Source organism: Haplochromis burtoni, unplaced genomic scaffold, assembly GCF_018398535.1.
Source record: "Haplochromis burtoni strain Fernald_Lab_line unplaced genomic scaffold, NCSU_Asbu1 Contig_29, whole genome shotgun sequence".
Taxonomy (NCBI): Eukaryota; Metazoa; Chordata; class Actinopteri; order Cichliformes; family Cichlidae; genus Haplochromis; species Haplochromis burtoni.
Window position 1 is genome coordinate 1,679,755 of NW_024582390.1, and position 11,692 is coordinate 1,691,446.

An 11,692-nucleotide genomic window follows, 5' to 3' on the forward strand; every position below is an offset into this window, starting at 1 on the left:
CCCCCGCCACCCCCAGGAATGCCTACAGAGACGTCAGCCCCTCTCCCTCCTCCGCCTCCTCCAGTGGCCCCCCCACTGCCCGGCTGTGGGACTCCCACCGTTATCATGAACTCTGGGTTAGCAGGTAAGGTCATCAAATCAACTGAGTCAATGTTCTTTAATGCATTGTGAAAATGTGTAGAATAGGGATTATGCACAATTTGTTCATATAGGATAATACAGGTGATATCATATAGGTGATGTTTATGTGGCTCTGCTTTAGCACTGCTTTTGATTTGCTTTAGTACAGGTTTGCTGCTGTACACACAAACTTCTGGAATATTACATAACAGCGGCTAATGTACTCAGCTGCTTCTAGTTTACCTTGAGGCTATCTGATACATGTTGCCGCTGCTTCACAGTAAAGACCTTGTGTTCAGTGTTCACTTTCATACAGACTCAAACAAGCTAGCTTCAATTCATAGTTCACGGTTTGCAATCCTCTGCAACCTCTACTCGCCTTGCAGTGGCCGCGCAGGAGTCTCAGGGTGTCACTGCGGCTTAATTGCTAATTAATGGGTGAGGGAGTTTGGGTAAAGGCGAGCCTGAGGTTGGCTTTTGAGGCGACACCACTTCTTGCCTTCGTGCTTTCTGGGAGATAAGTAGTTCATCTTTTAGCTGAGATTATTAAGAATTTTTTAAAAATAAAACCAAGGTTTCGTCAAACTCTGGTGTCAGGCTTGACTCAGGTTGTGACATTAAAGTTTTGAGCTTTAGATTTAGCTCACTGTCTCCCCAAAAATCAGCTGGTTCATTTTTTCTTTTTTGTTTAATGAGCTGCTCTGAGGTACTTTTTAATCAAAACCTCCCCCTGCGATTCATAAAGTGCACAGAAATCACTGCATATGGAGTCATATGGCGATTACTTTAAATGCAAAGAAAAACCACAGCAAGTTTGAACAATTTAGCAAGTGGGAAAACTTTGGTTGCTTAAAGATGTATTTTAGCCCTAAAGGAACTTTTGCCTCTTACTTTGTGCCAGTTTTTTAACATTTTTTTGTTACCAGTCACTTACAAGTGTTTCCTAGGACTGGCTGAATTCTTCAGCTCCGTATGATCTTAACAATCCTGTTACCGATGTGTCTCCTTTGCATAAAAATGTGGGGGGTTTTGTACCGATTCTCCTGTAAAACTCCTTTTCTTAATAAGTATTACTTTCAGCAGTGTCACTCTTACATTGTGGTCAAGAGTTATGTCAGGAAGGGCATCTGGCGTAAGACTAAACACGCCAAATTGTCTGCTGTGGTGACCTCTTGGGAGATAAACAAGCAGCTGAAAGGACCATCTAACTCCAGAGATACTGCTGGGAGGCTTTTTACTGTAGAGCTGCTGCCAGTTTGTGATGTACTGAGTTAGACAGTAGCCACTGATTGGCCTCATTTTAGTTGGTGGGCTCAAACAGAATATTAAAAAACGGCAATCAGATAAATAGAAAGACAGGAACATATTTATTATATATTTTGTTTCCCATCTGTGTTGAGTAGAACACCACAATACACGTTCAGACTTATTTTACTAGGATTGCTCTGCTCAGTGGATTAGTATTGATAAGTGACCCTTGTGTGACTTGATGACTATGTTCTGTCACTAATCAGCTCTTACTGTATGTAGATGGGGGTAAATATTTCCCCCTCGGAGAGCAGATTCTATACTGTACTGTGTGATTTGAGATGTGCATTAATTCTCACTAACCATCCTTTTTATTTGTCTTATAATTGTTTCCTTTTTTTGCCGACCAGAGGGACCCATCAAACTCTTCTGTAGGTTATGCTTGTCGTGTTTGCTGTTTTGTCCCCACCCCTCCCCTCTAGTGTCCCACATTTCACTTCCCCAGTTAAAAACACAAACCTCTTTGCTGTATTCATGCTGTATTTTCACGTTTCTCAAACACTTTCTGTCTTCTTTCACCATTTTCATTAACGTGCGCTTGCCAACATGCTATATAAAGCAACACATCCCCAACTAGTTTTCCCTTGAAAAACACTGCAATCTCCACATTTCTGCAGTATTACTCCAGTGTTTGTTTAAGTGTTTATTTGAATGAAATCTGGCAACATCAGAAAGAGTTGAGTGCATGCTGAGGCACAGTGACCTGCTGTGGCATGCAGATGATTAAAGCGATAGGCGCCGTGCATACTGGAATGCTGTTTACCTTTCCCATGACAGCCTTATCTTATTTGTCCCTGCTGACACCTTGTCCGTGTGGGGAATTAGGGCACCATGTCAATGTTCAGCTTCAATGAAGCAGCAGTGGTGGCTACAAATAGCTATAATCTGTCCAATAAATAGTTTGTCATCAGGCTTACCGCATACACCGTTTACTTAACAGGTACACCGATCCCCTTTGGCCTTTACTGTCCAGCCAAAGGCTAAGAAGCTTTGCTCTATTTGGGGAAAAAATACATACAAGGCAGCGTAGTTTCTGTTTTATTTTGAAGGGCTTACAGAAAGCATTTAGTTCATGTAAATAACACAAAGTGGGACTTTGTTTTTAGAGATTAGACAGATATGGCATCTAGCTACCCAGAGAGTCATATCCATGTGTGTTACCAGTCCCAGGTACTTGTCTACCCTTTCACCTGCATGCTTATGTGAACTGTTGATTGTAGATAGACACCCTGTGCTAACTTGTCTGTATTCTGTTTAAGCTGTTAAGATCAAGAAACCCATAAAGACCAAGTTCCGTATGCCTGTCTTCAACTGGGTGGCCCTGAAACCAAACCAGATCAACGGGACTGTTTTCAATGAGATTGATGATGAGAGGATACTGGAGGTAAAGCTCTCCGCTGATTCAGAGATTACGCATCCGTTTCCTGCCTATATCCCAGGAAAATGAATCACGAATTGACTGCTGTTGCTTTTTAGGACCTGAATGTTGATGAGTTCGAGGAGATGTTTAAGACGAAAGCCCAGGGCCCGCCCATCGACCTCACTGCAAGCAAGCAGAAGGTCATCCAGAAGGGACCCAACAAGGTGACTTTGCTGGATTCCAACAGGGCAAAGAACCTGGCCATCACGCTGAGGAAAGTGGGCAAGACACCCGAGGAGATCTGCAAAGGCATTCAACTGTAAGCCTTCAACTGGTGTTCCTGCATGCAGTCTGTTTTCCTAAACTCACATGGCTGTATGCCTGTTTTTCGTATAAAATAGACTAATGGTTCATAACACGTGTCCTTGTGTCTCCTCATCGTCCAGGTTTGATTTACGGACTCTGCCGGTGGACTTCGTGGAGTGTCTAATGCGCTTCCAGCCCACGGAGAACGAGATTAAAGTCCTGCGACAGTTCGAGAAGGAGCGCAAGCCTCTCGAAAGCTTGACGGATGAGGACCGCTTCATGATGCAGTTCAGTAAGATCGAGAGGCTCATGCAGAAGATGACCATCATGGCCTTCATCGGCAACTTCGCCGAAAGCGTGCAGATGCTTACACCGGTGAATAACGACGCTACGTTGTCATTCTTAATGTTTTTATGCTGCAACCTTAGAAAGCAACAGCGCTGTGCTGGATTTGATGTCTCATTCTCACCCACAGCAACTGCATGCAGTCATTGCAGCATCTGTGTCCATCAAGTCATCACAGAAACTGAAGAAGATTTTAGAGGTAACGGAACCATTTGCGTCCCTTATGACACATCGTGCCAAATGCATGCGTGGTTTCCTTTTTCATTCTTGTTTGCTCCTGTCCTGCAGATTATCTTAGCTCTTGGAAACTACATGAACAGCAGCAAAAGAGGAGCGGTGTATGGATTCAAGCTGCAGAGTTTAGACTTGGTAAGTTGCATTTTGTTACCATTTAGCAAAACTTTAAAGACTTTTAGAAAATGTTTCAACATGTCTGTGTTTTCTTTCTTTGCAGCTACTTGATACCAAGTCTACAGACCGGAAACAAACATTATTACACTACATAGCCAATGTGGTTAGAGAGAAATACACACAAGTTTCCCTTTTCTACAATGAGATGCATTATGTGGAGAAAGCTGCAGCAGGTGAGTCGTACAGTGAAGTTAAGTTGGGCGGAAGTGAACAGCACATAATCTGACTGCGTCTGTCAGTGAGAAACAGACAGAATCTTATCATGTTTCTCTTGGAATAAACTCCAGAATTTAATTGTGTATTTCTTTCTCTAGCCGGCGGTGCAATTTATCCATCTAGATTATTGCAGTGTGAGTTGCCAACCTGTGCAGATGTGAGTTGTAGTCTGTTTTAGGGTGAAAGGCACCATGCATAGGTCAGCTGTCTATGATAGGGTGATTCACACATATGGACAATTTAGAATAGAGACAAGTGTAACAGGAGTAAACGTAGTGAAGGTACATGAGTTTAAATATCTGGGGTCCACCATGTAAAGTAACAGACAGTGCACACGAGAGGTGAAGAAGGGTGCAGGCAGGGTGGAGCAGGTGGAAACGAGTGTCAGAAGGATGGCAGGATGAGTAAAAGGAGCGGTTTACAAGATGGTAGTGAGACCCGCTGTGATGTACGGTTTGGAGATGGCGTCACTGACAAAAGCAGAGCGCAAGATGTTAAGATTTTCAGTGGGAGTGACCACCAGGATGAATGAGATTAAAAATGAGTACGGGACAGGGCTGAGATGGTTTGGACATGTGCAGAGGAGGGAGACTGGATATAAAGTACAAACCATGTTGAATATGGAGCTACCAGGCAGGAGGGAAAGGGGAAGATCGCAGAGCAGATTCATGGATGTAGTGAAGGAGGGACATGCAGAGGGTTAGCGTGACAGTGGAGGATGGCAGGATTAGGGTGAGATGGAGTCAGATGATCCACTGTGGCGACCGCTAAAGGGAGCAGTTGGAAGAAGAAGTTAATCTACTCCATGCATGTATCTGACTGTGAGAGTAAGGGAATAGAAAGAAAATAGCAGAAATGTAGAAAGCTAGACAACTCATGCCACAACAATCTAGGTGCTCAAACTGCACTACAGCCCACAGGAGAACAATGTGATTTAGATCTAGAAGATGCTACACACTTTACATGTACAGGTTTGTGTCATGTAAGCTAAACCTCTCTGTGTTCACAGTGTCGCTGGAGAACGTCCTGCTGGATGTTAAGGAGCTGCAGAGAGGCATGGAGCTGACCAAAAGAGAATACAGCATGCATGGCCACAACACCATGCTCAAAGAGTTCATTGCACACAATGAGAGCAAGCTAAAGAAGCTGCAGGATGATGCCAAGATCGCACAGGTAAAAGGGTGATTCGTGGCTCGCTGTCAGACACCGGGGCATGTATTTGCATGCAAACGTGATTGGTCCACATACAGTGCAGGCAATGAGTCTGTGTTACTTCATTTGACAGATATCTGTACCTTTTGCTCTTGTTTTTGCTTTTTTTTAAGGATGCTTTTGATGAGGTGGTGAAATTCTTCGGTGAGAATGCCAAAACCACACCGCCATCAGTCTTCTTCCCTGTGTTTGTGCGATTTGTTAAGGCCTACAGGGTGAGTTGGATATTAGTCTCACAGATTGGACAGAAACAGACAAAACACACATGATAAATAGTAGTCTTCACTTCATTTAATTGAATTGAATTTGAACATGAATGTGAAATCTTCTCAGCAAGCGGAGGAGGACAATGAGCAAAGGAAAAGACAGGAGCAGATTATGCTGGAAAAACTTATGGAGCAAGAAGCCATGATGGAGGAAGACCAGAAGGTAAGCCTCCCACCCTCCTTTCCCAGCTCTCCAACTACCCTTTTCTACTTATCCCCAACCCCCTACTTTCTAGGACAGGAGTTTACAGAGGATCACAATGACCAGAAGGTAAGACAGCTCCACTTCCTCCCCTTCCGCTTCATCCTAATTTCCTCCAGACTCTTGATCACAGGATTAGTTGAGTGCCGACTGCCTGCTGGGCGCGCTTGTATCTAGTTCTGCAGTCTTACGCCCTGCTGAGTCACATCGCATCAACTCAGAATCGGCGATTATACGACTTGAACGGTTCAATTAACTCACACACACGCCTGAATGAACCGAGGCATTTTTTGAGCTGAAACAAATTACAAGTGGGAGAATCCTTTGTCGAAGATATTTTACTTACTGGCCGTAACACTTTTATGTGCCTGTGTCTTCCTCAGTCTCCATCCCATAAGAGCAAGAGGCAGCAGCAAGAGTTGATCCAGGAGCTCAGAAGGAAACAGGTGAAAGACAGTCGCCACGTCTACGAAGGCAAAGACGGAGCGATCGAGGACATCATTACGGGTAACGTCCCCCGGATTACGTGGCTACAGTCTGTGGCTAAACTCATATTTACACACATCCACACTCACACAGACACACACATACACACTTGGTGCCCTGCATGAAGGTCCTTTTCTGCTATAAAAGCAGTCATTAACAGAAGGATTCAAAACTAACACAATGACTTTGGCTCTTTTAAGTTTCAACTGTCAGGTTCTTGAGAACCAAAGGTAATACCTGACTAGTCCAAACATGCACTGACGGCAATCTGTTCAACTCAAATGTGTCTCATCGTGGCTTATCTGCTTTGTCTTTGCTTTGTAACACCATCTGTACATAGGCAATCCCGGATATCTCCAGCAATAAAAACTTAGGGATAAAATTCACCCTTTGTTTACTGAGGGGAGATAAAACTTGAGTAAACTTGAGCAACTGAGTGTATTAACTCAGTTCAGTACCTAAGTAAGCTTCAGTGTATTTTTTAGGCACTCTGTAGCTTTTATTATAGTCTTTGTATAGCTTAAACTAGGCCTCATTGAATCTCTTCAGTTCAGTTTAACACCAACCTCCCTTTAAGTCATCTCTCTACTGATTGGCTGCCCCTGGCAAACAGAAGTTCTGAGAAGCAGCAATAAAAGATGAACTTTAAGTATTTAGTTTTATCTTTTATATTTAATTACATTTTAGAGAGAAATGTTAGATAGTTTCTACAGAACACAGGCTACTTTTATAAAAATACAAAACATCTAATGGATTGTAACAGTAACAACCCAGGCTTTAAAGATAAAGTGGTGACAGTTGGCTCGTTATCAAAGAGCTATAACAGTAAAATGTTACTGATGTCTCCTTAACAGTATAACCTTGATATCATCTGTTTTTGGGAGAATTCGGCCGTAGAATTCGCTGTGACCTTCTTTAAAAAAAGACTTCGCCTTTGCATCGAGATGGTGTTGTTGGGTATTTTGCTTAGTGCTAACCAGTGCTAAACCCCTGTAGGAGTCTGCTTTTCTTACATTGTATTTGTCTTGTTTTGTCTTGGCTGTTGTCCCTGTCGTTTCCAATGCAGTGCTGAAGACCGTGCCCTTTACTGCCCGCACAGCCAAGCGTGGCTCTCGGTTCTTCTGCGAGTCCGCTCTCAATGAGGAGTACCATTACTAAGCTTGTAGAACTCTCTATCTTCTCAAAGGTTGCTGGAAACAAACAGTTCTCTTCTTGGTGTCCTTCTCTCCTTCCTCCTCTGCATGCCTTTTCCCCCCCCCACGATTCTCCTTTAACAGTTATGCTCACCTCTCACACCTCGGACCTGTGCATGTGCACTGTGACAAGCCCTGGAGACACGCCCGAGTGCGGGTGTTGTGTTTCTTGTTTTGGTTTTTTTTGTCTTTTTCAAAACAATTCTCCCTCACCCCACGTGTGTTCACATTTTCTCCCTCACTGACCATCATAAGGTGCTGGGGTAACAGTTTTCTTTCCACAAATGCATGGAGTGTGACACCCACATTGATCATCATTGTTTTATCAAATACAGCAAACCATAATGTCACAGAGAGCGCAGTTTCCAATCTGGACTTTAAGAGTGCTGAGAAGTAAAGAAACGCCGTTAAGCTGGCTGCTGCCATCTAGTGGCCAAGACTCAAAAACAATTACTGAGCTATGAACATACTTAAAAAGTTTTTCTCTTCTTAGCCTCTAATTGGGTCACTTTGACATTAACATGTCGCACTACATCTTGCAATATACAAGCTAAGGTCATCATCTTCACAGCAGGTATGATGTAGAAGTGTCTGTGGCATTATATCTTGCTTTTTTTGTGTGTGTGTTTTCAAAGAGTGTTTTCATTCAAAATTCATTTTTGTTCACTATCACATGTCATTATCACATGTTCATAGTTGTGTGCATGCTGATTGCTTCATCCCTGCTGCTTGCTCCTACTGCACCCCCTGCTCTCCCAGTTAGTCCATGTGCCACGCTTGCTTTGCCGCTCTGGGTCACTTCTCGGTGACTCGGTGTGGTCTGTCAGGCTCGTTGCTATTCTGCATGGTGTGTGCATATAGATCATCTGGTGCATTTCAGGTGTTTGTGTGTGCTACTAACATGCAACCAGGTTGCTTCACTGAAGGTTTTGAGGTGTTTGAATCACTGGTTGTCAGTGTTTTTCCCTGGCTGCATGCATGCTTCAGTGTTTTGTTTTTTTGGTGGTGATGAATTGTGTTTGTTTCAGTTTACAGTTGTGCTGCACAGAAAGGTAGAAATGGGCTCTCTTCCATCTTGCTGGTAGCCACTTTGCAAAGCAGTCTGGGTCTAGTAACAAGGAGAAAGAAAAAGCTTTTATCCTTCTCTCCACTCCCTCCTCCCTCCTCTGCCAGTTGAAACAGTTAACAACCTCTAGCTCTGTCCTCTCTCGTGTCCTTACCCAGCTCTAGCTTTTCTACATCCAGCCTACTGCCACACCGCTTGGCTCTTGCAGCGCTCTTTTAGCAAAGCCAGTGTGAATTGTTTGGCTGACGTGCACCGGTCAGCCTCCTTCTCCATTTTTAACCTTCATTTTGTCTTCTCTTCATCTAGCCCTAAAGAAGAATAATATTACTAAATTTCCCAATGTCTACTCGAGGGTAAGGAACTCCTCCAGTAGCACCCCTGTAGTGGATGTGCCCCAAACCTGGCAAGCATCTCTTTATTACCTCAGTTTCTGTCATACTTCTTTCATTTCAAGTCCACTCATCATTGACCTACTTCTGTTCATCGATGTACTCATTAATGCTCCTTTGTAGCAGGAAGTTTCTGTGTGTAGTGATTAGCACATAACCTTACTCTCCTCACTTGTCGCTTTGGCTTTATTGTAGAGAAAAGATACATTTTCATGCATTCACAATATGCATGAGAGATTTCCTAGATTTCTGGCAGAGGTTTTTAAAAAAAAATCTGTGGACTGTCTCATGTTTAAAAACCAAAGACAGGTTGTTTGGCTGTTGTTTGTGTAGACATCACACTGCTTTGAAAGACAGGCTGCCAGCACTGTGAACATGTGAGCTCATCAAAACACCCCGATGAAGACGCCTGACACCATCTTTTTATCCATGCCCATCCCCAACCCTTCTTTTCTATCCCAGATTTGAGGAATCAGCCTTACAGGAGAGCGGACGCCGTACGGAGGAGTGTCAGGAGACGCTTTGATGATCAGAACCTGCGGCCGGTCAACAATGGCGACGTAGTCATGTGACGAGGGAATAGTGCATGTGCTAGGGCTGGGGGGGAAGGGAGAAAGGTATTGGGGGGGTAGAGAGAGAGAGAGAGTAAGGAGTGACAAAAAGATCGAAGCAGAGTGAAGGATGACGCGTGAAAGTCAGGTGTTTGTAGCAACATGTGAGATGATTATGTATATATATTACATAAGAATACTCAATATTCCACATCTGTGCTATAGTATTAGCAGCATTTCACTATGAAGGACTGGGACACGTATGGGACTGAATTTAAAGTGTCTGAAAGGTTGATTTAAAAACCTTCGACGAGCCAAGTGCCTGAATTTTATTGTTGTTGTTTTTTTGTGGTTTCACGTCACGTTGCCGTGTTTGCCTAATGACTGTTCTTAATAATCCCACTCTGAGCAATACAACGTGACCTGGCTTTAATTTTTCAGATGTGTAAAACTGGACATGCGGTGGCCTTAAGAGCCACGTGAAATGGCGTTACGTGGGGAAAGATGTAGAATGTACAGGACGGGTTCTCTTTTTAGCTGTTACAAATATTATTGTTACGGCCCTTTAGTCCGCTCCTCTAACAACATGAACATGCTCAACCTGCACTTTTTAAAAATTTTTTTACATCTCATGAGGGTTTCTCAAATTATTAAAGGGCTGTTAATGTGGTATGAACTCTATATTTGTACTAAAGCAACTATAAAGGTAAATAAAGACCAGTTTAATGTGAATTCTGTTTATAGCAGGTATCTCCATACTGATTCTTCTGTCATGTCTTATTACGAGTGATCAGTAAGGGCTGAATTTGTAGCTTCTAATCCATTAAAAAACAACTTATTTTCAAGTTGTGCATATCTGTAGCTGCACAGCTGGTTTTGTGGAAGGAATTATGCAGAGCAAGAAAACCGAATACCTTTTCTATTGGGGGTAGAAACTGCACGCAAGATGCGAAACTTTACTGGATGATCTCATTGTCAGAACTGGACATAACTAAGCATCGTGCTTCTGCGAGCGTTTTACAGGTTAACAACATTCCAGGTCACCGAGTCTACTCGCTTTACTGTAATTTTAATGTATAGTATTTAACCACTTAAAAGATTCATTTAAGCTTATGTCGTCATCTAATGTGTGTTTTAAAACGGGGCAAAACAAAAGTATACAACATAAAAAGTTTCCTAAATGTACAGATATTTTGCTACAGTTTTTTTTTTACCTAATTCACATCACCAGATGGTTAATATTGTACATATTGTTTAAACAGAAGTTTTCCCTGCCTTGTGCTATACAGCTTGAATGTTATTTTAACTTAGTTTCCCCCCCCCCATTTTTGTATATTTAATTAAGCCAAATTCAGCCAGAAATCTACAGTAGTGTGTTTGATCATCTTTTACTGTTATGCAGACGGCAGTGGGGTCACGCACTTTACCTGTTAGGGTGTCAGAGGTGCATAAAAACAAAGAAAGTCTGGAAAAGGTTCTGATGTGCAGATGTTTATACACGCCAACTTAATGGCTATACTAACAATCAAAAGTAGTTCTGTTCATTGTCTCCACTGAAGCATGTGACGCCATCGGCTCCTTTTCTTTGCACTTCACTGTCTGTGGCAGCGTAACTTCTCGAACTGGATATTACCAGCATGCTTTTATCTTGGACGTTCACCAGAAATGTATTTTAGGCAGTTTGTGCTTATAACAAAATAACAATTTTTAAATTAGGTGATGAGATTTTCAATATGTTCAAATAAACTATTTACATTAAATATAAAGTTCTTTACTCTCTGTGGTTTGTTGTCTGATTCTTGTCAAAACGATGAAAATATAAGTTTGTGAGTGCAGATGCATTCATGTAGCTTTTGTTTTTTTGCCAAGAGCAGAACCTCACATTAAAAAGCTAACCAGTGTTTCTCCATTTGTTCTATTTAAGCAATGTCAATTCAACCTTATATTATGTGTTTAAACTGTAAGTAGTTGCAGTCCATACACAGTGTTTGTCTGACTTATTCATATTTAGGACAGTGACTGAATATTAACCAGTAGTAAAGCACACCATAACTGAACCACAATGCAAACTCTGTCCCTTAAAATAAGCAGAAAGATACATTAAGTGGTTATGGCTGCATTTGTGTTAGTAAAGTGTTACCAATAACTAGCAATAGATGTAATTTTGTGTTTCCGCAACACAAGGAGTTAATATTCACCCACTTAATGTTTGCCGAATATCAATATTGGACCACTTGTTTCCCAGAATTAAAAAATACTAC

General features: G+C 42.3%; 1 protein-coding gene across 5 annotated transcripts; it reads left to right on the forward strand.

Moving 5' to 3' along the window:
• Positions 1–39: 39 nt before the first annotated feature.
• fmnl2a (formin-like 2a) lies at positions 40–11,197 on the forward strand (the record flags this gene model as incomplete). 5 transcript variants are annotated; one of them, XM_042219186.1, is given in 13 exon segments in its annotated part: positions 40–124; positions 2,688–2,812; positions 2,905–3,107; positions 3,235–3,469; positions 3,570–3,638; positions 3,728–3,808; positions 3,894–4,023; positions 5,076–5,239; positions 5,392–5,493; positions 5,612–5,707; positions 6,130–6,253; positions 7,299–7,418; positions 9,343–11,197. In XM_042219186.1, coding segments are annotated over 12 exon segments (1,506 nt in total), but the record flags the coding sequence as incomplete, so codon positions are not given.
• Positions 11,198–11,692: the final 495 nt, after the last annotated feature.